This window comes from Symphalangus syndactylus, chromosome 16 (assembly GCF_028878055.3).
Source record: "Symphalangus syndactylus isolate Jambi chromosome 16, NHGRI_mSymSyn1-v2.1_pri, whole genome shotgun sequence".
In the NCBI taxonomy this organism is placed as follows: domain Eukaryota; kingdom Metazoa; phylum Chordata; class Mammalia; order Primates; family Hylobatidae; genus Symphalangus; species Symphalangus syndactylus.
This window is the reverse complement of record NC_072438.2, coordinates 10635080-10660456: the sequence shown is the minus strand read 5'-3', so window position 1 is coordinate 10660456 and position 25377 is coordinate 10635080. Positions and strand designations below refer to the sequence as shown.

General features: G+C 57.4%; 1 protein-coding gene across 6 annotated transcripts in view; it reads right to left on the bottom strand.

Moving 5' to 3' along the window:
• Positions 1-19858, bottom strand: part of UVSSA (UV stimulated scaffold protein A) — a 42400-nt gene extending 22542 nt beyond the window's left edge. The window contains exons 1-8 of one of the 6 annotated variants that reach the window (XM_063619364.1): positions 19747-19858; positions 18981-19071; positions 17340-17439; positions 15778-16108; positions 13668-13788; positions 12050-12433; positions 10532-10644; positions 10135-10263 (exon numbers count right to left, since the gene is read on the bottom strand). In XM_063619364.1, the coding sequence (XP_063475434.1) occupies positions 10135-10263; positions 10532-10644; positions 12050-12433; positions 13668-13788; positions 15778-16108; positions 17340-17437 (1176 nt within the window). In that variant the 5' untranslated portion in view covers positions 17438-17439; positions 18981-19071; positions 19747-19858. Of the gene's footprint in view, positions 1-10134; positions 10264-10531; positions 10645-12049; positions 12434-13667; positions 13789-15777; positions 16109-17339; positions 17440-18033; positions 18497-18980; positions 19262-19746 lie in introns of those variants that run through there. The other 5 variants (XM_063619363.1, XM_055245647.2, XM_055245648.2 and 2 more) reach the window with 5 other exon arrangements.
• Between the last annotated feature and the right edge of the window lie 5519 nt (positions 19859-25377).

Below are 25377 nucleotides of genomic sequence, written 5' to 3'. Positions count from 1 at the left end.
CCACCTCCATTTCCTTTTGACAAGGTCATTTCTCTGCCAGGGTAGGTGTGGGGGGATCCCTCACTGAGTCTGGAGAGCCCTCGTGCCACCCCCGCCTCCCTCCTCCCATTGAGGAGCTGGAGAATGGCAGGAAGGCTTGCTTTCTTTTTCCCCTGAGAAAAGCCAGTTCCTTGAGCCCACTCTGCCCCTTCCTGCACCCGACTCGGTGGGCAGAGGCAGGGACCTGCGTGGTGACTCATCTCATCAGGCCAGAGAAAGACGGTTGCTCCTCCACATAGCACGGCTGTGGCACAAGACACCATGGCCGCAGCTATAACCACAGGACCAGCCCAGGCAGGCCTCCTCTGTTGGTAACAGAACGACAAGCTGTCTTGTGGGCATAACAGGGCCAAGAAGAATCGAGGAGGCGCCTGCCTCCCTGCTGCCTGCCCTGGTAAAGCTGTTCTCTTCCCAGAAGCTGCTGCTGCAGTCCTGGCTTCTGTGTGCACTGGATAGTGAGCCCACTGCTCAATAACATGGCCACACGGTGGGCACCAGCTGCTCCCTCCACGTGCTCAGAAGTGGCCGTGGACAAGCTCTTCTCCGCCTTACCTTCCCTCCGGCCTGCATCCTTCCAACAGCCCCACCACAGCCCAGCACAGGGTGTGGGAGCTCGCACGCAGGCCCCAGGGCACACCATCCTTCCCTGAGAGCCCCGCCTCTACAGCTCACCCACCACAAACCTGGTGTGGGCTCAGCACAGCAGGGCGGTCATTCCTCACCTTCAGCTCCCTCAGGCCAGGAGAGGGGCTGGCAGGGCTGCCAGGGCAGCTGAAGGTCATGCCCCTAGGGTGGCCAGGGTGAAGGTGCCTGGGGTGGTTGGGGTGGAGGTGCCCCAGGGTGGAGGTACCCCAGGGGTGGAGGCGCCTGCATTCCTGTTCCCACAGCACAGCTGAGAGAAACTTCCCAGAAGGGAGATCCCTGTTGGAGGAATACCAAGCAAGGGGACCCTTAATGGGTTTATAAGAGAAAAACCAAAAAACAAAATCACTCTGACAACACCTTCATTTCTAAAAAGCATTCCCAGCAGCAACACCTCAAAGGCGCCTGCGATCGCAGCTATTTCCTATAGGGGGGAAGGACAACCGAAGAGGGGCCTGACCCCTGACCCCCAGGGCGGGAGCCCACGTGTTCACCAGAGACAAAGCCCGGGTGTGCAGGGGACCATGGTTCCACGCCCAGCCCCCACGGAGCCAGGCCACACAAGGCCACGGGCCCAGGCACCAGCACCCTGCTGGGAGGTGGCCCCCTCAGGAGCCAGGCCACACAAGGCCACGGGCCCAGGCATCAGCACCCTGCTGGGAGGTGGCCCCCACGGAGCCAGGCCACACGAGGCCACAGGGCCCAGGCACCAGCACCCTGCCGGAAGGTGGCCCCCACGGAGCCAGGCCACACGAGGCCACGGGGCCCAGGCACCAGCACCCTGCCGGGAGGTGGCCCCCACGGAGCCAGGCCACACGAGGCCACGGGGCCCAGGCACCAGCATCATGCCGGGAGGTGGCCCCCACAGACCCGGGCCACACGAGGCCACGGGCCCAGGCACCAGCACCCTGCCGGGAGGTGGCCCCCACGGAGCCAGGCCACACGAGGCCACGGGGCCCAGGCACCAGCATCATGCTGGGAGGTGGCCCCCATGGAGCCAGGCCACACGAGGCCACGGGGCCCAGGCACCAGCATCATGCCGGGAGGTGGCCCCCACGGACCCAGGCCACACGAGGCCACGGGCCCAGGCACCAGCACCCTGCCGGGAGGTGGCCCCGGCACCAATCGTCAGACCAAGTGCACTTGTTTAGGAGCAGCCCACTGCTGAGCATCTGGGGAAGCACAGGAGACATTAATCACTGGAAAGTGTAATTTTTGTTATCAGTCTAACACTGATCAAAAGGGAAGCCTGTCTCCACCGCTGACCTGTGAAACGTCCCAATTATACTCTTTGGAAATGACGGGGGCACTTAACTCCTGCGCTGAGCAAATGATGGCGATCCATCACGTCTGAATAACAACAAGCCACGGACCTGAAAATTATTTCTGTACAGAATCTGCCAGGAATTTATGAAAGGTGGAGAGCAGCCCAAGGTTTCAGGGCATTACGGTTCTCAGCCAGTGCAGCGCGTATCACACACTAAACAGAATTTATGTGTTTTAATTTTCTAAAAGGTAGATGTGGACCGGGTGCTACAATGCATAACATATACTGCCAGATTTTAAATATGGGGGTCATTTTCAAAAAATATTATGCTTATTGTTCGCACCCTTGAATTTCATAGGGGACTTTTATCAAATTTTCATTTCCTAAAAAATATTCAACTGCTCAGCTAACTATTAGGAATTATACCTTCTTTCTCCCCAAATAATGGTTCATTTCTGTGATTAAAATTGGAGCCTTGGGTTCCCTTTTGTTCTTAAATTAGTGCTGATGAGGCCACCCTGGTCCTGGAGAGCATCTCCCTCTGTAACACCGGCCAGGTCCGTGGGTGGATCTTCCTTCACCTCTAAGGAAGCCCCAGGGCTTTCTCCTGGGCAAGAGCCCACCACAGCCACCATTTCCATACTTCAGCTTGAAACTACTTAGAGGCCGTGGTAGGCCCTCAAACCACAGCAACTCAGCATTGAGGGACTTCACTGCTGATACTAAATGGAAGGCTGAAAGCTGCTGTTTTCAGGGTTCAATTCACATGGGATAAACTCTCATGTCTGAAACCCACAGATGCACAGTGCGGTCACCTCCGACATCTGCTGCTGGGCACGCTGAACACCAGGGACAGGCAGGGATGCTGAAGATGGGGAAGCTGTGAGCCCAGGACGCTGTGTGGCTGCTCACGGGCCTGTTCGGAGGACAGGAACAGCGTGGTCACCAGGGACAGAGCTCCCCGAGGCCTCGAAGCGCATGGAGCCCAAAGGGAGGGTGAGGCCCCGCATGAAGCACCCCTTCCACGTGGTCCCACACGCCTCCAGTTCACCTCTAAGAAGTCAAATCATCAAGTGGCGACCGGCAAGAGCCACCTGCCCTCAAGGTGAGGGACAGATGAGCCGGGGGCCAGCACCACGGGTCTGCAGGCCCTGCTGAGGGGCTGGGCACCGGCGCTGGGGGGCTCTGGATGAGCAAGAATCCTGGAAAGGAGATCATACACTCTATGTGGCACTGGGGCTGGAGATGTCCACAAAATGAGGTTAGGTTTGGAAAAGGTTCTCAAGAGCAGTCTGTTTTTACCCTGACCTGGAAGCCGAGTTTCCTGTGATAAAGCAGGGGCATGGCAGGCACAGGTCACCCGCAGGCCGTCCCTCCCAAGGGGGCTGTGACCTGTGCCCACACCTTCCCTAATGGGCCAAGTCCCCTGCGGGGCATTGGAAGTCTCCCGAGGCTAGTCTGCAGTGCAAGAGCTACAGGAGCTATAGACCCCTGGACATGGAGAGCCAAGACCACCCGTGTGTGCACAGGGCGCCTCCAAAGGAACCCCAGCTGCCGTGGGGAGGCAGGCAGGAGCACTCCGGCCTCTGCTGGCTTCATACAAATGGATTCTTACCCACACTTAAAAGGATTTAGAAAAATGAGCCTCCACGATCATAATTAAACAAGCAATAAAATGGCTAAAATATACAATGCAATCAGTTCACAGAAGTAGGGTGGCGACGTTACTAATTATGTGAGAAGGAAAGGGAGAGGAGAGGCCCGTGTGAAGGGGCAGGTCCGTCCGCCACACGCAGGCTGGGAGATACAGCTGGGGCCATTAAATAAATTTTGTACCATCTAATTAACTTGGTGCGCGGTCTCAATTACTTTTCACCCAAGAAATCACTTTTGTTCAGTTTTATGTGTGTCTGTTTCCCTTTTTATAAAAAAAAAAAAAAAAAAATGATGTAAGGCCTCGTCAGACAAGTGAGTTCCAAACTGCATTTGTCTTTCAGCGCCTTGATGGCTATGCGTTTAAAAACCCATTCTATCTTATAAACTAAAAATTAAACGTGCTCAGCTGTGATGGTCGTCATTGCATCTGCTATTTATATGCTAATACCCTCCCTGGAAGGCCGTGCAAATTGCCCGGCCAGGCCAATATCTCATGTGCATCTCTGGCTGCCAGGGACGCACCTTGAGAGGACGGAGGGCGGCGCGGTGCAGGGCTGACCACAGTGAGCGTGCGGGAAGGGCACCTGGCGGGCAGCACTGTCGGGGCCGAGCGGAACCTGCTGGACACAGACATAGCACCACGGGCGCGTCCTCACCTCCGAAACGAGAGCCTGGAGGTTCTGCTGAAGCAAATCGCTGCTTTCTACGACGACTGGTTCTTTACTATAAAATCTACACTCCTCAATACACTCTCACAAGAATATCACAAAACACAGTGCCGTGGGCCGCTTCCCGTTCTCGTCTAGCCCAGATCACTCCCAGGAATGAGGCTCAGACAGACCTGCCCTTGGGAGCTGCCAGCCAGCACGGTGGGTCTCAGGCAACTTTCTGGAGTCCCAGCCGCAGGGACCAGGGCCACAGCACCTCAGGCCTGGGGGCCTTCTTGGGTGTAAGAGGAGGAGGCCTCAGGTTCACAGGATGCCTGGAGGTTGATTCCAGAGCCAGGCTAGGGGCAAAATTTCTGCTGGGTCCCCAGGGCCGCCTGCCAGATGGAGACATACATCTGCCGACCAGATGCGGGCCGGGGGCCCTGGGTCTGTGTTGCCCTCCAGATGGATGGAGCTGGGCCAGGGCGGCCTCTTCTCCTGGGGCAGCCAAACTGGTATTTGTCCCTGGGTCCCACATAGGACGTTCTGAGCAGAGGCTGTGGGCCTGGTTCTTACTGAGCAGGAGCTGTGTGCGGTGCTCAGGAAGCTGGTTGAGGCACCAGGGGTCATGCGGACTTTATGTAAATGCCCCCTTCAGTGGAGAGCGGGAACGACTTCTTAGGAAGTCTGGCACCTCCAAATCTAGTAGCTCCTGCCCCTGAGCTCTGCAGAGAAAGCTAACTCTGGGCTCGGGAAAATGAAGGCTGCCTGTGTCCTTGCTCCCGGGCTCCGGTGAGTCACACACACACTCGGCTCACAGAGGCGGCAAAGGACCCTGCTTCAGCCTGACTTTCTCAGGGAAGGAGAGTGCAGCCAGGGCCCACAGGGGCCAGAACGCCAGCCTTTGGGAAGCGGGTGGAAGTTCAGCGGTGCGGCCACAGCATCGGTTCCTCAGGCAGCCCTCAAGCGCACTCACATTCATCAGGCGGCCAGGCCTGGACAAGGACGCCGGGGCCCACACGGCTTCTCCCGGGCTCAGCTTCCCTGTCTGTAAAATGGGGTGGAAAACCAATCGACCCCACACGGCTGCTTTCCAAATGAAAGGGGTAACAGCATGGGGTGGTGTTTCAAGGAGCGCTGGGCTTGTCTGGCAAATGCCCTCTGTTTTGCAGACAGGTACTGAGGGACGGTGGAAGTCCAAGAGACGGGTCTGTGCCGCCGGTGTGGGAGGGAGGGCTGGCACGAGGCCCTGGCTGGGCCTAAGATGTTCTCCCCACGTTCCCCGTGCTGACTCCAGAGAACCTGTGTATCTGCGCCCTGCCCCCCGCGGGCAGCCCTCAGGACGCGGCAGCGCACGGCGGCTTGGCCTTCGGTGTGATGGAGGGGCCCCATCACCCAGGAAGGTTGTTTCCCGGCCCTACTGCGGTACAAGGTTTCCCGACCGCGCTGATTTAGGTCCCTCCTCCCCTGCCTGTGCCTGGTGGGTCCACATTTCATTCCTGGGTTTTCAGTTTCTGTCCTTTTCACCTCCCGGAAGTCGGACACTCCCATGGCTCCACAGCATCACAGAAAACCTTCCCTCATGCACAGCAGGGAAAGGAGGTGGGGCCTTGATCCCAGGGGCTGACAGGGTTTCCCGGGAGGCTGTTGGCTGCATCCCGGAGCCCACTGAACATCAGAGGGCAGAATGCTTCTGGCATCTAACTCCAAAGATCAGAGCTTTGGTGGTGAGGCCGGCAGAGGAGGCAGGCAGGCGGCCGACAGAGAAAGAAAACCCCAGAGTCGGGGAGGATGACTCCGGTTCTGTGGGCAATGGAGGACGCATCCACAGCCGAACCCATGTGGCTGCCACATCAGACTCAACGTCGGCAAGAACAAAAACAAACGCGTATCTTTCAGCCACGGAAACAAGTAACCCGGTAACTAGCAGAAGGAAAGAGAGAGCCACGTTGACGGTACTAAAGAGAATGATGCTTAAGATGGGTTTCTGACTCACTGGCTGATAGGAAATTAATATTTTGTCAATTACACAATACAAAGTAATTGGTGATCTGAACTATGTAATTTGGCAGCAGGCAATGTGAAAGTTTCCAGAGGATTTTTATCAGCTCAGTGAATGACACAGCCATGGATGATCACGCCGGCCCTACACAGTGGCAAGGCTGGACACTCAATCTACCAAATGACGCCGCACATCGACCCAGGAGATTCGCCCTCGGCCTGCTCCCAGACGGAAGCCACACAGAGGCACTCCAAACGCACAGCACACATACTCAAACCAGCGTTGAGTATTTTCTGAAGACAGAACATCTGTGTCAAAAGGAGAACAGTATTACGTAGAAACCAAGTGGGAAATGTTAAAAAGGAAAGACACGGTGTCTGCTCCCGGAGCACCGGCCGGAGCCGTCGCAGGACAGGCAGGGCCTTCCGGGGCTGGGCTCCTGCCTCCTGCCTGCAGCTAGCAGCGTTCCATGTTCCCATCTCCTACACATTTGTTGGAAGTTCTAAAAATATTGAAATCAGGCACGATTGAATTAGTGTGCCCTGTTCTACACACGGAGTTAACGACGCCAATCCCGTGCTAAATGGGGAGACACGGAGGGAAGTGATTTAAACTCTCTGTAAATTTTATTCAAAAATTAACGAGGAGCACCTCGTTCATAATTTCTAATTAAAACGGCTCTAATTAACATCCACGTTCATCAGCCAGCCCCACCTGCCGCACACACGCCACTTGGACGCGGCGGCCGCGCGGAGCCAGGAAGGAGATGGGCAGATACTGCAGTGGTGCCACAGCATCTATTCTGGGAAGCAACACTCACCTGAGCCAGGCGAGCCTGCCAATCACTTCATCTCCAGGCAGCTCCTCGCACTCCAGCTACCGTGAGCAAAATCTCCAAGGACTTCAGAGTGGTGCTTTAAAAAAAACCAGTTTGCGGAGAAGAGTCTAGAAAGTGTCCCATTCAGCTGACAAAGGAGCAGCGTGGCGCCTCCCTTCCCACCGGAGCTGTGACATCCTCAATCCAGCCTCACAGGCCCTGCTGCCCTTGCACACTCACCAGCTCTGAAGCACAGCTGGGGCACGTCTGCTGGCCGGACCGTGTGGTCGAAGGGGGTGAGGGGCCCTCCAAGCACCGTCAGTCCTGGCCGCAGACACACCCCGCCCAGTGCCACCACTCAGATCTTGAGAGGACGCACACAGATGGGTCAGGAGTGAGTGGGCCCCTGGCCAGCAGGAGTGAGCAAGGACAGTGGGAGGGCAGCAGGCCCCGGGCGCTGGGTCAGGGTGGCTGCCTGTGTGCCGAGGGCTGGGGTCATGTGCCATGGAGGGACAGTGCTGGCGGCTCCACCACGTGGGGTGTGAGACGCTCACGTCAGAGTCACTCAGAAGCTCAGAGACAGCTAACAGTGTCGGCGGGGTCTCCGGGACCTGGTGGGTGGGAGCAGCAGCTGGGGTCCTTCAGGTGGCCGTGCCCTACCCAGTACCCTCCTGCATGGCCCGGCCCACACCCGTGTTATTGGCCCTGGCCCCCACAGACCAGGCCCTGAATATAGCACCCCTGAGCAGCCCTGTGGCGGCGGGAGCTACTGCTGCCTCCAGGAGGGCACGGCCAGCAGGGGCCCGCAGCCTGCAGAGGTCCGGAGGCCAGCACTCCTGAGCCCACACAGGGCAGGGGCCAGGCTGAGCTGCACACTCATGAAGAGCACGCAGGGTCCCTGGCACACAGGGGGAGTCTGCATCCACCAGGGTGAGGTGGAGCTGTGGGTGCAAATGAGCCATGGCCAGGAGCCTGCAGGCCTCACTGGTACCGCGGCTGCACTGAATTAGAGTCCTGACTCGGGGAGTGGCAGCTCCTCATCCTCACCCAAGCAGGCTGAGCTGCCAGCAGCCCCGGAGGCTGCCCAGACTCACTTCCACCAGCCAGCCCCACTTGGGGGCCATCCCAGATGCTGTGGAGCTGTGAGATGCAGGCAGGGGTAGCACCAGGCATTCCAGAAGGTTCCACTGCCAGAACCTCAGGCCAAGGAGAGCCACCTGGCTGCCCCAGCCCCAGCACTGCTGCTGGTACTAAAGGACTGTGCCAGCTGGAAGGGCCCAGGCCTGATGAGACCAGACCATGCCACCCATCAGCCCCCCTCTGCTCTGTGGACCCTCACCAATAAGCCAGCTGCCCCAGGGGTTGCCACTGCCAGGCAAAGGCCCACTGGCCACCTTCAGACAAAACTGTCTGCAGACTGCAGGAGCCGTGCCAGGTGAGTCCAGGGCAGCAGGTGCACAGGGGCAATGCTTGGTGCAGGGTCTCAGCGTGAGGCTCCAGCAAGCCTCGCCCGTGCTGTGGAGAACGGGCAGTGACCTTGAAAGGGCCTCAATGTGAGCCACAGGGAAGCGACCGTGACCCCAGCCAGCAGCCCCCACACAGCCCACTTGGCAACGGTGACAGGGGCTGGCATAGGGGCCCGGTCCTGCAGCTGCCATCCTGTGGGCACAAGTGTGTGGGGCGCAGGCAGTGGGCTCACCCAGATCCTGATGTGCTGACGGCACTCACCATCTTCCTCCCAAGCCTAGACCAGCATCCTTTCGCGTTGCAAGAAGTATATTTTCGTCACAACTCACAAAAGTATTTCCTCGTGGAGCAAGGTGTTGACCAGCACACACAAACGCAGCCACACACGAGCGGCGCGGCCAGTGGGCTCCCACATGACTATAAATTCTCCGGGAGTCAGAGTTTCCGACTTAAAGGAGAAAAGCAAGCTCGCCCTCTGCTGGCCCCTGGGGCGGCTGCACACCACCATGTTAGGGACGCAGGGCCACTGACCTGGGGAAAACCACAGGCTCAGCAATTAATCGAGAGGAGCTTCCCCGCCCCCCCAACTTCCAAGGCCCCGCACGTCTGCTGCTGTGGAACCTAACCTCTTCCTCAGCGAGGAGCACAGTGTCACTTCCACCCCAAAGCTTTCCTTAAAGTGGGGAGAGCCAAAGGGCCACCATCTCCTAGGCCAGGGCTGTTGGGGTTCAGGGCTTGGGTTCCTGAAGGGAGAGGCGCCTGAGAGACAGCACTGCTGTGCGAGCCCAGGGTGGCCGCTGTGTGCCTCCAGTCCCAAGGCCTGACTGTGCTGGGTGCTGCCAAGGACGTCTGCAGAGGACCCCAGCTCTCAGGCCCCTCCAGGCACCGAGGCCCGGATTTCCATTCCATGCTCAGCCAGTTCAAGGCCCCGGCAAAGCAGTGTGCTGGGCACCCCCACCCTCGACCGGCTCCAACACGCCCAGTGCGACAGTCTCTGCTCCCAGCTTCACCCCACCAGAGGCACCCCATACCTCCCTCCAGCCTCAAGCCCTTCGTGGCGGCCCTGCCCCATTCTAACCCCATGCTCCTTGCTCAGGGAAGTGCAGTGCCCCTACGACCCTCCCAAGCCCCTCGCAAGGCCCAGCAGACAGTAACCCAAGTCTCCACCCCAAGTGGGCACCGGTGCCCGCACTGAACCTCCTGGCCGTCTGAGGGCTCGCCAGGAGTCTCTCCTCTGGCAGATACAGTGCCTGCCAGGACAGGCGCCGCACTGCTGATGACTCCCTAGAAGGAGTCACGGGGGGACAGCCTGACTGGTGGCTTCCTGGAGGCACGTGCAGCACTCAGCACTTCTGCTCAGCTACCATACACGGCAGCTGGGCAGCACCCGACAGCTGCACTGTCCCCTCTGCCATGGCGATGACCCTGGGCTCACAGGAAGCCCTTGCTGGGGAAGCAGGTCCTGCTGAGGCTGAGTGGGCTTGGGGTATGGCTGGGGTCTGCCAGGCCCACAGGCCCAGGGCACAACCCCCCACAGCTTCTCCTCCCCCACTGAGGCCTCTGGGACCCCCCTCCCGCTCGCCGCCTGCCTACTCACCCTGCGCCTCTGCCCTCCCTCAGGCTCGATGTCCAGCTCCTTGTATTTTCTCAGTGCGAGCTCCAATTCCGCCTTCAGGTCAATGGCACGCTTTAAACATCCACCGTGGGTCCCGACGCGCGTGAAGCGCTGCGAAACAGGGGTGTGAACAGCTCAGGGGCCGGCTGGGCAAGCCCTGGGAAGCTGTCCTGTGGGGAGGCACACGCCAGGTCCACTGGCCCGGGGGGGTCCCTGGCACACCTGGGATGCAGAGGACGAAGCTGCAGGTGAGGGACAGAGCCCTCACAGGTCAGGGGCCATTCAGTCACCAGGCCACAGTCCCCCCAAGAAAGGGACCCCCCATGCATGGCACTCTGCACACGTCCCTCCACCCACAGGTCCCAGGTTTGAGGCTCACCTGGATCCACGAGCACACAGCCGGCAGGAACTTGTTCCGGATGAGCTTGAGTATGTCGCGGGCGGCGTGGAGGACAGCAAGGTTGTCCTCATTCTCCTGCACCTTCAGGCCCTCTGGGGAGAGGCACACAGAGGTCACAAGAGGGCGCCAGCCGGCGTCTCCCACAGGCCCCGGAGAAGCGGACCACACAGTGAAGGCTGCTCTAGCCTGAGGGGAACCTGCCAGGCGCCCATGCCTGCCCCCAGGAATCCCAAACCTGATTCTGTGAGAAGGAAATGTTTTATGATCTTAGAAAAGAACATTGTGGCTTAACACCAAAGCCTCCCCTCACACGCAGCTCCACCGCCTATGTCTCAATCTCCTTGGCTGCAGCCATCCCATCTGGAGTGGCGAGACACCCACAGCCTCTTCTACTCACCGCCCCAACACGGGCACAGAACCTTCCCCTCCACAGCCCACCCCACAAGATTAGGCCCCTCCAGCCCAGCCTCACCAGCCCCCACCCACCCTGGGCTCTCCTCCGCCGGACACCCCAACTCCAGTTCTGCCCTGCCATGGCTTCCCCCGCCGTGGCACCCTCAGTGTCCAGCGCGGGGCCGAGCTCTATGCAGGCAAGGACAGCCCAGGCTGGCAGCGGCGGTGTCCACCCCACACAGGCCTGCAGCCTCACTGCTGAGGCACCTCTGGGCAGCTGAGACCCAAGGATCAGTTCTCCCAGCAGCTTCCCAGCCCGGCTGCCTCCTGGCCCTGGTGAAGGGACACCTGCTGTGCCTGCTTCCAAAGAAGCAGGTTCCTCAAAGACAGCGATTTGAAGCCATGCACATACCCAAAGGGCCCCAGCCTCCACTCATACCCCAGGGGGGCAGCAGGCTTGGGAGGAAGCTGGGGCTGGGGGGCAGCTATGTCTCTGCAATCCTCACCCACCCAGGTTGCAGTGCCAAGGCTGCCTGTGGCCATTTCTGGAACACGTTTTCCTCCCAGTAAGGGCCGGTGCTACCCGACCCTCATGGCGACACGGGACCCTGACAGGCCTGTGAGCTGGCGGGATGCCCACACAGCCCGCCCAGGGCTCTTGGTCATTTGGAGGTCAGGCCTGCGCTTCCTCATCCTTCGAGGACCGCAACAGCCTCGAGACCCCACCTCACCCCAATCCTGCGGGTCCTTGCTCTGCCCACAGCTTCGCTGAGGTGGGGGGCTGCCATGAGCTCTTAGAAGTGTCCCTGTGGCCACAGAGGCCTGGCATGGGTAGGGGGATCCCAGTGCAGAGGCCACACAGAAAGCAAAAACCTGGTGGTGACCCCTGACCTAGCTCCCCAGGGGAGGCCCCTGCATTCCCAGGCTCCTGGGCCCGGTGCCAATGAGGGAGGGGCCTACCCAGGAGCTGCAGCAGGGCGGCGCTGGGGCAGGGCGGAGCTGGGGCAGGGCAGTGCTGGGGCAGGGCAGAGCTGGGCAGGGCAGTGCTGGCGCAGGGCGGAGCTGGGGCAGGGCGGCGCCGCGAAGACCCGGGAAGGCAGTTACCTGAGCAGAGCTCCACGTCCAGCGTGTACTTGTGCGAGCCCAGCCCGTGGCTCCGCACAAACTCTTCGAGGTCGCTGTCCTCGTCCTCATCCGAGGGGTCACCTATGGCTGTCTGGGATGGCTGTGCCCCGCCGCCCACTCTGGGGTGGCCTGCAGAAGCAGGCAGGTCTCTACTGCAGCAGGGCTGCTCCCCGTCCCAGGGGTCAGGGGTGCCAGACTGGGAAGGGCCCACCTGGCCCGCGCAGGAGGAGCGAAGGGCATCGGACGTGCCGGAAGCCACGCCAAGGGATTCCATCTCCGGGTTCGGGTCAAAGTCAAAAGGCACCAGCAGCCTAAAGCAGCTCTCTACCTCCGTCAGGCAGGATTCAATTTCTCCAGACATTTCTGCCAAAAGATCAAGACACCTGTTTGCTGCGCCATGTGGAGCAAAAGCACCAGCCCACCCAAAACCACACCCAGAGGCCCACTCCCCGCAGGGTGTCACTTTTCAGCACCAGGTGGAATGCAGTGGTGCAATCACAACTCACCCCGGCCTCGACCTTCCAGGCTCAGGTAGTCCAGCCGCCTCAGCCTCCTGATTAGCTGGGACTACAGGCACGTGATACCGTGCTCAGCTAACTTTTTTGTAGAAACAGGGTCTTGCTGTGTTGCCCAGGCTGGCTTCAAACTCCTGGACTCAAGCGATCCGCCCGCCCTGGCCTCCCAAAGTGCTGGGATGACAGGCGTGAGTCACCACGCCCAGTCGTGTAGTGCACTTTTTAACTGCTTGCTAAAGCACCCAGCTCAGCAGCTGGGCCTGCAAGGCAATCTCTCTGCACCTCTGGGTAGAGAGAGCATGAGTGCACAGGGGAGGTCAGCCCGCCTGCACTTCCCAGGAAGTGGCTGCACCTCCTTGCTAGGGCAACAAACAGCCTTGTTCATGCCACACCTCCTGGGCCGGAGCAGCTTTCCTCCTGGCAGCCTCCTCATCGTCTGGGCACCCAACTGCCTGCCTTGTGAGCTCCCCTGAGGCCTGCGTTTCCCAGGAGTGGCCTGTGGCAGGGCCCACGCCTGGGACCACAGTCTGTCAGGGGAAGGATCTGGGGCACATGTGTCTGAAGACGCAGGGCCGTGCCTCTGCCCACACCAGGAGGTGTCTCAGGAGGGCCGTGGCACCCCCCCCCACACTCTCGTGGTGCCCCTCACAAGAAAGGCTGACTGCTGAGAAGCAAACGGTGAAGTTTTGGGAAGGGGCTGGCAACGGCAAGGCAGCCACAAAATAAACAGGTGGCAGGACCTTCAGCCAGGCTGGGGCTCAGACTACTGCCCACAGGCACACCTGTGCCCAGCATCTCTGCCCAGGGGTCCGCGCAGCGAATGGGCGTGGGTGAACGTGACCACCAGAGGGCGCGGGAGAGGCATGGATGTCCTGGGAGGCCCCTGCAGGGTGCTGGGGACAGAGTCGGGTCCTATGGCTCAGAATGCCTTCCGGCCTGACCTGAATCGTCTCCACCTAGCCTGTCTCAAAACCTGGGTTCCTTGTGGCCGGGGCCCTGGGACCAGGAAGATGAACTGCTGGACCACGGGCAACCCCCAGAGGCGTGGCCCCTCTGGGGGGCCCTCTGTCCTGGGCACTTGCCTTGCATCTCCCTCTCCGCCTGCCTGGCTCTTTCTTGATAAATTTTATCCAAGTGCTTCTGCTTCTCCTCTTCTCTCTTCCTTTCTGCCAGACTCCGGGCATTCGTGTCTTGAAAATCCACCTGAGCAATTGAAAATAAAGACTAGGGGCCGGGCACAGTGGCTCACGCCTGTCATCCCAGCACTTTGAGAGGCCGAGGTGGGCGGATCACGAGGTCAGGAGATCGAGACCATCCTGGCTAACACGGTGAAACCCCGTGTCTACTAAAAATACAAAAAAAAAAATTAGCTGGGCGAGGTGGCGGGCACCTGTAGTCCCAGCTACTTGGGAGGCTGAGGCAGGAGAATGATGTGAACCCGGGAGGCAGAGCTTGCAGTGAGCCAAGATCGCGCCACTGCACTCCAGCCTAAGCGACAGAGTGAGACTCCGTCTCAAAAAAAAAAAAAAAAAAAAGAAAATAAAGACTAGGGCTGGCCGGGCATGGTGGCTCATGCCTGTCATTCCAGCACTTTGAGAGGCCAAGGCGGGCAGATCACGAGGTCAGGAGTTCGAGACCAGCCTGACCAACATGGTGAAACCCCACCTCTGCTAAAATACAAAAATTAGGCCGGGCGCAGTGGCTCATGCCTGTAATCCCAGCACTTTGGGAGGCCGAGGCGGGCAGATCACGAGGTCAGGAGATCAAGACCATCCTGGCTAACACGGTGAAATCCTGTCTCTACTAAAAATACAAAAATTAGCCAGGCATGGTGGCAGGTGCCTGTAGTCCCAGCTACTCAGGAGGCTGAGGCAGGAGAATGGTGTGAACCCGGGAGGCGGTGCTTGCAGTGAGCTGAGATCACGCCACTGCACTCCAGCCTGGGTGACAGAGTGAGACTCCATCTCAAAAAAAAAAAAAAACAGCCAGGCGTGGTGGCGCACGCCTGTAGTCCCAGCTACTTGGGAGGCTGAGGCAGGAGGATCTCTTGGACCAGGGAGTCGGAGGTTGCAGTGAGCCGAGATCATGCCACTGCACTCCAGCCTGGGTGACAGACCAAGACCCTGTCTCAAAAACAACATCAACAACAACAACAACAAAAACTAGAACTATCTATACAGAATGCGAGGAAGATACAGCTCAAGTAGGCCTAACAAAAGACACAGCACCCATGCGTGGCCAAGAGCCCTATGCGCCTGTAAGTTCACAGTGGTTTTTTTTTTTTAAGAGACAGGGGTCTCGCTGTGTTGCCCAGGCTGGACTCAAACTCCCAGGACCAGGTGATCCACCAGCCTCAGCTTCCAGAGTCAGTGGGACTGTGGGTGTGCACCCTCACACCCAGCTGTTCACAGTGCATTACAACAAAGTACAATGCACATCTCTCTGCTGTCTGAGCCCGGGAAAGCCAGCACGTCTGCTAACTTAAAAGAGGTAACGAGACTTCTCACCCCAAGTACCTCACAGGTAAGAGAGCAGTGTGCTTGTTCCATTAGCAGGCAGAGGCTGCTGACTAGACCCAGGAGTCTGAAACAACCCCTGAGCATGAACCCTGGGAGACAGGGCACTCCAAGGGCACAAAGGGAAGCCAGTGGGGCTGGGTCATTGCACTGGGGAGGCCTGAGCCTTCGTGGCAGGTGGGGTAAGGGGCACGGTAGGGTCTGGGCAATGAGGCTGGGTTCAGGCCACAGCAGCAGATCCTGGTGGGTTTCATCATGCCAGGCACTAGCCAGAGCCCACAGTAGGGTCCGGGTGGAGCCTTAAAGTGCACGGTTGGGACAGGTCCCAGAGTCCAGGGGCCACTGTCATAGGAAACGCTGCATCTGAGAAGTTGGATTTGGCTTTTCCTTTGTCTCCTACACACACATAAAAAATGACGCATGCAGCCTCAGCTCCACCCACACACAAAGCTTATGCTCTTCCTCTCAGAGCTGCACTGCCCCTCTCAGGGAGGCCGTGACCCCAGCTGCTGTCCTCTTTCCACACAAACGGTGTGGCAGCCTGGGTGTTCAGGCAAGGCCAAGCAGGCCCCTGCTGTGCCGGGTTCAACAGGAGGCGCATCTTCACCCTGGTACAGTCTGACCTCCTCACGTCAGGTAACCAGAGTCTCTGAAAAAATGGGCCAGGCCCGCCTACCTTTTTGTTGTGTCTTAAGAAGTGGTAGCCCAAGGCAAGCTTCTTGTAGGCCTCCCCGAACTTCTCATTCCACCCTTCCACGGCCCGGGTGGTCGCCTGCCTCAGCCTCTGTGCTGCCTCCCTCGGGGGCGGCAGGGGCTGTGCGGGGTCCGTGCCCAGCGTGAGCTCCAGGAACTCCTGGAAGTTGGAAACAACCAGCATCCGGAACTGGTGAGACCTGACGAAGAGCTCCTCCACGATCTGGAAGGCTGAGAGGCGGATCTCGGCGTGCTCCTGGGTCAGTTGTGCTATCAGCAGGCGGTAGGCGCGGCTCAGCTGCTCCTCTGAAGACCTGGGGATGCAAGCTGGCCTGACCCAACTGCCCCACACACAGAGGATGGGCGGAGGGAGACTCTGTGCAGGGATGCTGCACGCACGTGTGGCAGGGACCACCACTGGCTTCCCATCTGCATTCTCCCCTTTTCTAGAGCAGGGTCTGCAAACCACTGCCCAAGGGCCACATCTAGCTCCCCAGCCCCTGCCTGTTTCTGTGTGGCCCACAAGCCAAGAATGTCGAAACAAACAAAAAATACTTGGTGAAATGTGAAAATTATATAGACTTCAAATGCGGTGTTCATTCACAAAGTTTCACTGGAACGTGGCCCATCTATCCACCTACATCATCTACAGCTGTGTTCACAGCTGAGGCATTACAGCAAAGCCTGAAACACAAACCATCCGGCTCTTTAAACACACGTTACCCGGCGCCACACACACCACCCGGCACAAACACCAACCGCCCGGCACAACGCACACCGCCCGACTCGCACACTGTTCAGCTGGGTGCCTCCTGCTGCAGGAAGGAAGGGAACGCCTAGAGCACGGGACATCTCCCAGCCCCTCCTGAATGCTCCTATTCCCAGCTCCTGGCCTCACATAAACCATTGCGAATTGACTTCCTGGCGCAGGCCGCAAAACCTGACCTGAAATTTTCTATCAAAATGTCAACACTCCATCACTCTATAAACAATCTATAAGTTCCCGTTTTACAAACGCAGGATACAGGATAATCAGTGTCCTCGACTTATGCTCCACCCACCGAGGGGAAGTTTTGCTTCCCCCATGAATCTCTGGCTGCCTGAGGGTGACCGCAGAGATCCCGGCCGGCGTTTTCCTCGGAGGAAGTGAACAGAGGTGGACATACCCTAAAGGCGATGGACCAACTCGCGCATCAGCAAGCTCTATTCTCTCCCTTCGAAGAGTCCAACAGCAAAGAAGACGCACGTTTCTCTCTAAATCACATATGTGCACTCAAGAACTTCTACGTGGCGTGCTCCAGACCACACAAACGGGAATGAACAGAAGCACCAACCGCAGAGCACTGGGGTCCCCAACGCCACACGCCCCGACCCCACAACATGACCACCTGTCAGAGCTGGGTACTGCAGAGCCCTGAGAAAATGTGCTGGGTGTGTCCCTTGGGTGGTTCTCTCCCAGGTGGGGGCAGGAGGGCAGGGCCCTGTGTGTGTCCTGGGCTCAGTGGGCCAGTCAGTTACCATGAGTTACTGAACCCTAAGACATACTTGCAAATTTTCTTCAGTTCCTTCATTTTCTCAGGATTTAGTCGGGGTTCTCCTGAAGTTGTGAGCTCCTCTACCAACTTCGAAAGTTTCTGATCCATATCTAGAAATAAGTAAGGCAGAGATGCTAAGTCACCATCTGTGTTTTATAGCTCTCGGTGTTATTAACGTGCTTACTGAGCTCCACTATAAACCGAAAGCTCCGGGAGGACCCTGAGGCTGGGGACCATCTGTGGGTGCCTCTCTGGGAAATATGTGTGTCCAGCAAGGCCTTTACGGCGGTGATTACAGTTTTAAAAGTGAACCTAAAACTCGGGACCTCTACAATCCCATGTGTGTGGGACGCTGCATTGAGTGTCGTGCGTTAAAGGGTACTGCGGAAAGTGGCACTGTCCGAATCAGCTTTTCCCCAACGTGACAGCTGCTGTTTCTCTTATTCACTCAGATTCCGCAGAGCAGCCTCCAGCAAGGCTGCAATGGCCAAGAGGAGCCAAGAAATTCTGAGACCGATGAAAGTCGCGTCCGGAGACCAGGGGCGGCCCTAACGGAGGCAGCCTGCCCGGAGGCCCAGGGACTAGAACCGCGGCGTGCGTGGTGGGATGAGGCGAGAGCCTGCCGCACCGCCAGGAAAAGGCCGAAGGACTCGGAAGGAAGCGCCAGGCGAGGCTGGGGCGGAGGCTGGGGAGCTGCGCCCTACCCGGGGAAAGAAGGGGCCCGGCAGGGCCACGCTAGGCTTGGGACGCGGGGTCGCCCTCGCACAGCGGCTGCACCGGGCGGGCGCGCCGGCTTCGACGGTGCTCGGGGGCTGCGGCCTGTCACTCGGCCCAGGGCCCGCCCTCCGGCCCTGCCGCCAGCGCTCTCGGGCACATGGAACACTCCCCGGCCGCAGGTGTCCGCCCGGCGCCCGCAGAGCCGCGGGTACTGAACTGGCGCGACCCCCGCCCGGCAGCGTAAAAACACCCCCACCTACCGCTGACGCGACCGCTCGCTTCGTCCCGCCCCTTCCGGCGGGGGGACCGCCCCTCCTGTCAGGTGCCCAAGATCTCTACAGCCATTGGCTGGCCCTGGGCTGCACGCATCAGGAGCTGGGGTCACCACGGCGACGACTGCACCTACCGCTCGACGCGGCCGTTCTCGCCGTTGCCCCCACCCTTTCCGGTGAAGGCCCCGCCCCCTATCACGTGCCCTGAGCTCGGCAGCCAATGGCTCACCCCGGCCCAGGAGGCGCAGGCGCAAAGACGCGGCCGAGGTCTGCGCGGTGGCGTAGGCGCGCTCCCGGCGAGGGCGGGGCAGCCTGCGGGGGAGGGGGAACGCGCGAGAAAAAAGAGGCGGCAGGGCGCAGAAAGTCCTTAAAGGGGCCGCATGTGCGGTCGCCGGGGGCGGGGCCGGCTGGGAAACTGAGGCCGAAAGGAAGTTCCGGTCTGGGCCTCAACGCCACGCCCGCCCGGGGGCTCGCGGCCAGGTCCCTTCCCCTGCGGAGGGCCGGTGAGGACGGCCCAGACGGGAGGGCGCGGCCCCCGCCCCCGAGCTCACCCCGCGCAGGGCGCCCTGAACCCCGTGGCGCCTCCCCGCTCCGGCCTCGGGAAGGGAACCCCTGGGCGGGCTCTGGGATCTTCGGAGCCCAGCTCGGCGCCAGATACACACCAGGTACCCCTGGGCCTGGGCTGGCCCTGGGCTGGCCCTGGGCGGAATGAGGAGCAGAGGCGCCGTCCGTCCTGCCGCCGAGGTCCGCAGCCTGGAACGGGGGGGAGTGCGAGGCTGATTGCGGACGGACTGACCTGGAGACCGGGCTCGGGAAACTGTGGCTCCGGAGGAACGCGATGTGGACCCCACTCGCGGGGCGCCCAGCACAGGCCACGCAGAGCAGACGCTCGACTGGGCGCCCGGGGCTGGGTGCAGGGCCGGGGCCGCCGGCGGCGGGCCGGGGTTTCTTTTTCGGGGGGATGGGCGTGCCCTTGCATTAGAGCGGTGGTAGCTTACAACTCTGTTAATCGTGTTTTTACAGGGTGGCTTTCACGATGTGTGAGTTATATCTCAGTAAAGCAATTATTTTAAAAAGGAAAAGAAGAGGGACTCCCTGCGCTGCCCCTCTCTGCAGCACCAGCTTCCGTCCCTGGGCGTCAGTGGCCCCCAGCTCCTAGCTTGCAGCCAGCCCCGAGCCGCTCCTGCGCCTCACCCCTTCCTCACCCGGCTTCTTGCTTCACTGAGCAAGCTGCAGCCAGACCCTCCCTCAGCGCCCCTTGCCCCGTGCACCCAATCCCCGGCCTGTGGCTTCCTCCAAGGCACCCATCCAGCAGTTTCCCTCTGTCTTCTACAGCATGGTTTTTTTTGTTGTTATTAGTTCTCATTAGCATAAAAGGGTGCCGTTTCTCCCATACTAACAAAACCCTCTCTATCCAACTTCTCTTACCAATTGCTAAGTCCAGTCTCTTTTACACTGCCCCGGGGTGTCCTCTCAGCCCTCAGGCTCAACAGCACAACCAAGCTGCCCGTCCACTGCCCTCTGTATCAGCTGATGGCCCTGCAGCCTTTTTTTTTTTTTTTTTTTTTTTTTTTTGAGACAAAGTCTCGCTTTGTCACCCAGGCTGGAGTGCAGTGGCACGATCTCGGTTCACTGCAGCCTCCGCCACCCGGGTTCAAACCATTCTCCTGCCTCAGCCTCCCGAGTAGCTGGGATTACAGGTGCCCGCCACCACGCCCAGCTCATTTTTGAATTTTTAGTAGAGACGGGGGTTTCACCATGTTGGTCAGGCTGGTCTCGAACTCCTGACTTCAGGTGATCCGCCCCCCTCGGCCTCCCAAAGTGCTGGGATTACAGGCGTGAGGCACCGTGCCTGGACTGCCCTGCATCCTTCTGTTCGCTTGGACCAATTACCTGACTCACTTGGGCTTCTCTCTTCCTCTCACTCCACGCCCATTTGGTTTGCAAATCCTGACAGCCCTACCTTCAGAACACATCCAGATCTGAGCACGTCCTACTGCCTCATTGCCACTGCCAATTCCTAGCCACCCCTGCAGCGGGTCACTGCCTTCACCTTGTCTTTCACTTGCGCCCTGGTACCCCTAGACCATCATGCAGCAACCAGAGGGACCTTTAAAAGTCTAAGGTTGGATCACAGGATTCCACCACACAAAATCCTCCCACTGCTCCCATCTCAGGGCAAAGCAAAACCTGTCGTGGCCTGTGTTTGCCGCCCCCTACATCCCACCGGTTGACTTCTCCAGCCTGCTCTTGCTGCCACACTGGGCCTCCAGGGAGCAGATCTCTCTGCCGGGAAGCTTCTGCCAGTATCCACAGAGCTCCTTACCTCCTTCCGGCCACTGCTCATGTCTCACCCTGAGCAAACACTTCTGCACCCTCTCGCCTCCCCGGCTCAACACCCCCCGTCCGTTTTCTGAACCTGCCCCGCTTGTTCCCAGGGCACTTCCGGCCTTGTGTCACACACACTTACTGTCTTACTAGCTGATTCCCTTTTTTCTCTTCACTCCTAAAACATACAGTCCCTGAAAATAGGGATCTTTGCTTTGTTTCATGAAGCCAGACACAAAGTAGGTGCTCAATATTTGTTGAATGCTGGATAAGATTAGAAAGCCAAGATAAACCATGATGAGAATTAGACGATATTTTTGTTTGTTTTTGTTTGAGACAGTCTTGCTCTGTCACCCAGGCTGGAGTGCGGTGGTGTGATCTCGGCTCACTGCAACCTCTGCCTCTGAGGTTCAAATGATTCTCGTGTCTCGGCCTCCCAAATAGCTGGGATTACAGGCGCCCACCACCATGCCCAGCTAATTTTTGTATTTTTAGTAGAGACAGGGTTTCACCCTATTGGCCAGGCTGGTCTCGAACTCCTGGCCTCAAGTGATCTGCCCGCCTCAGCCTCCCAAAGTGTTGGGATTACAGGCATGAGCCACCGCGCCCAGCCAAGAATTAGAAGATACTTCTAAAAGATATTTTAAAAGAACCAACGGAAACTTAGAGATGATAAAACCCAAGCAGGATAAACAAAACCACCCAAGGCACACCTTAAATTGCAGAAAACTAGTGACAAATCTTAGAAGCAGATTAAAAAAGGCATATGACATACAGGCACAAAGAAGCCAAGGATTTCTTGTCCCCTCCTCCCCCTCCACAAAAAAAAAAAAAGCAAGCCAGAAGAAAATGGAACCTCTTTAAGGTGGTAAAAGAAAAAAATACTGTCAATCTAGAACTGTATATGCAGCAATATAGCCTTTAAAAACTGAGGTGATAAAAAAGCATTTTCAGACAAAAGCTGCATGAATTATGGCCAGCAGATTTGCAGTCCAGGAACTGTTATAGGATGCTCTTCAGATGAAAGGAAAATGATAAGAGGCAAACTTTATAAAAGGAATGAAAAGTTCTGTAAATACTTTTTTTTTTTTTTGAGACGGAGTTTCACTCTTGTCACCCAGGCTGGAGTGCGATGGCGCGATCTTGGCTCACCGCAACCTCTGCCGCCTGGGTTGAAGCGATTCTCCTGCCTCAGCCTCCCGAGTAGCTGGGATTACAGGCACATGCCACCACGCCTGGCTAATTTGTGTATTTTTAGTAGAGACAGAGTTTCACCATGTTGGTCAGGCTGGTCTGGAACTCCTGACCTCATGATCTGCCTCCTGGAGGTGGCAATATCTTAGATGAGAGAAGGATCTAAATCTGCAGGAAGATATACCATATTCATGGGTTGAGGACTCAATATTGTTACGATTTATAAGTCCTTGTTAATGGACTGAATTGTGGCCGCTGCCTACCCAATTCCTGTGTTGAAGCCCTAACCTCCAATGTGACTTTATTTGGAGATGAGGCCTTTAAAGAGGTGAATGTTAAATGAGCTTCTAGGGATAGAGCCCTCATCTGATAGGACTGATGTCCTGGTAAGATGAAGAGACTCCTGAAATGTGTGTGCACAGGAGGAAGTCCACCACGAGAGGACACAGTGAGAAGGGGGCCATCTGCAGGCCGGGAACAGAGGCCTCACCGGGAGCCAACCCTGCCAGCATCTCCTGTAGAACCGTGAAGAAATAAATGTCCATTGTTTAAACCCGCTAGTCCGTGGTCTTCTGTTACGGCAGCCAAGCAAACTAATACCGTCCCCAAATAGGGATGATAGGTTCACTGAAGTTCCAGTGACAATCCCAGCACACTTTTTACAGCGTTCAGCAGACACTGATGAGTTGATTCTAAAACGTACGCGGAAATGCAACAGAACTAGAACCACCAAGACCATTTTGAAAAAGCAGAACTGGAGGACTCATACTGCCTGGTTTCAAGATTTGCCTTAAAACTGCAATAATTAAGATAATGTGGTGTTAGTACAAGGATAGACCTAAAGGGCCAGTTTAACAGAAGATAGTGTCCAGAAATAAACCCCAACTTACACAGCCAGGAATTTTTTTTTAATGGAGCCAACATTATTCACTGGGATAAGAAAGGTCTTTTTAACAAATGGTGTTGGAACAATAGAGTTAACATATGGGATGGTGGGGAATCAGCCTCAGGCTCTTCCTCACACAACACACACAAGTTAGAAATGTGTTACTGACTTAAACATAAAAGCCGAAACTGAATCTTCTGGAAGATACATTATTGCAACCCTGGAATAGGCAGATTTTTTTTTTTAGAACATAGAAAAGCATTAGCCACAAAAGAGACTAAATTGAACTGCACTAAAACTTAAAAAATCTGCTGGTCAAATGACAGTCAATAAAGTATAAATACACATATCCCTCAAAGGATTTGTATGTGAGGAATTCCTACAAATCAATAAGATAATGCAGTTTAAAATGAACAGACAAATATATAAATTACAATCAGCGCATCAGGAGGTCAAAATCAGACATCAGAGAAAAGCAAGGGAAAATCACAGTGGCCCCAGTGCACAGCCACCTGAATGGCTAACCTGACAACACCAAGTGTTGGCAACAACGTGGGGCCACTGGAGTCCACACTGCTGCTGGAGTGTAAAACGCTACCACCAACTTTGGATAAATCTTTGGCAGTTGTGGTACAGTTAAACATATAAACACACCATGACTCAGTTCATTCTACTTCCAGAGAATTACTTCCCAAAGAAATGAAAATAATGTCTGCAAGAAGACTGGCACGCAAATGTGCACAAGAGATTTACTCATCATAGCCCCAAATAGGGAACAACCCCAATGTCCATCAAGAGAATGGATACAGGCCAGGCGCTGTGGCTCACACCTGTAATCCCAGCACTTCGGGAGGCTAAGGCAGGCGGATCATGAGGTCAGGAGATGGAGACCATCCTGGCCAACATGGTGAAACCCCGTCTCTACTAAAAATACAAAAATTAGCTAGGCGTGATGGTGTGCACTTGTAATCCCAGGTACTTGGGAGGCTGAGGCAGGAGAATCGCTTGAACCCGAGAGGCAGAGATTGCTGTGAGCCAAGACTGCGCCACTGCACTCCAGCCTGGTGTACACTGTGGTCTGTGCACACATGGATTACTATCACTCCACTCAGCAACACACAAGGATGGAACTGCTGACACGTGCAACAGGCATGAACCTCACAAGCGTCTGCGGAGTGAAACAAGCCAGACCCACCAGTGTCCACACTCCACCATCTGACACCTATGGAGGCACAGCTCACCTATGGTGACAAAGGGGTTGTGGATAACTCAGAAGGTACAAGGGGTCCCTTTCTGGGGCCACGGGGACGTTCCATACCTGGGCTTCCATGGTGGTCACATGGAGGTACATTTATTAAGACCCATTGAGTAGCTTTTACTTATATGTGCATTTTGGTGTATGTAATTTTTACCTCAATTGAGAAAGAGTACAGCGAGATAACACGACCAACAAAACATCTCACATTCAAGACTCCCAGTGCCACTCGCTGGCGTGGATGTGGAGCAGATGGGCTGAAGTGGGTGCAACCCCTTTAGGAAACTGTGTCTGCTGAGTGGACACGTGACCCAGCAATGGCACTCCTCGGCATCTCCCCACAAAAGGATGATGTGTACAGCAAGGGTCACCTCCCAGAGTGCTCACGGCAGCTTTACCTGGACACTGCCTGATGTCCACCAGCGTGACAGGGGCCAGGCCGCTGTGCTTGTTCCCCTGGAGAGAAGAGGCCTGTAACCACGCAAGACTTTGCCGTGCCGGGGCTGAGCCGAGTAACGCTGAGCCATGGACCCACACCATGTGGCTCTGTGTCCGAAGAGCTCAGGGCCGGGGTGTGCCACTCCGATGATGACCGACCAGGATATTGACCGGGCAAGGCCAGGGCCTGGGAACAGTCTGGTGGTTACATGCATGTTACACAGAAATTCGTTATGTGAACTTACAATGTGTGTGCTCCAGTATGTTCTACTCGAGTTAAAAAGGAAAGAACAGGACACAAGGCAAGAAATGCCCCTGCACGTGAGGACGGTGGAGCCCGGGGAGCAGTGCGTGTGGCAGTGGGGCCACAGGGTCTGCTTCGGCCAAGGGCTGACCTGGGGATGGGCACTCCAAAGAAGAGCACGTGGGAATGGGGCGGGGGGGTTCCAGCTGGGCGCTGTGGAGGGGCCAGGGCAGCCACCATGGAGTAAGAGACAGGCTAAGGGGCACCAGGCTGGCCACAGGAGCTGGGATGGGGTGCTGGAGAGAACAGGGGTGGGCGGTGGGGGGAAGGGCCAGTGGCCACAGCCCACAGGCCTCCTCAGCCCAACCCTAGACACAGCCCAAGCCGCAGGCCCAGGCTTGCTGGTGGCTGCAGCCTGAGCCCCCACCCACAACAGACAATGGCCTGCGGGTCCCAGGAACCAGTGTCTGAGTCACCCAGCTGCAAGCTGGGGCCTGAAGACACTGGGGCCATCACGCCTCAGGGCAGCGCCCGAGACGAGGACTGCGCTCCTGGTGTGGTCCAGCCGGCTTCTCAACTCCCCGTGGCCGTGGTGCCAGAAGCTACGCATATGCCCTCCGTGCTGCCCGGGCCCCAGGGAGGAGCAGAACACAACCTCGGTGTTAGAAACGCACGGCAGCCTCGGCTCACACAGAAATGAGAAATAGAAAAGCA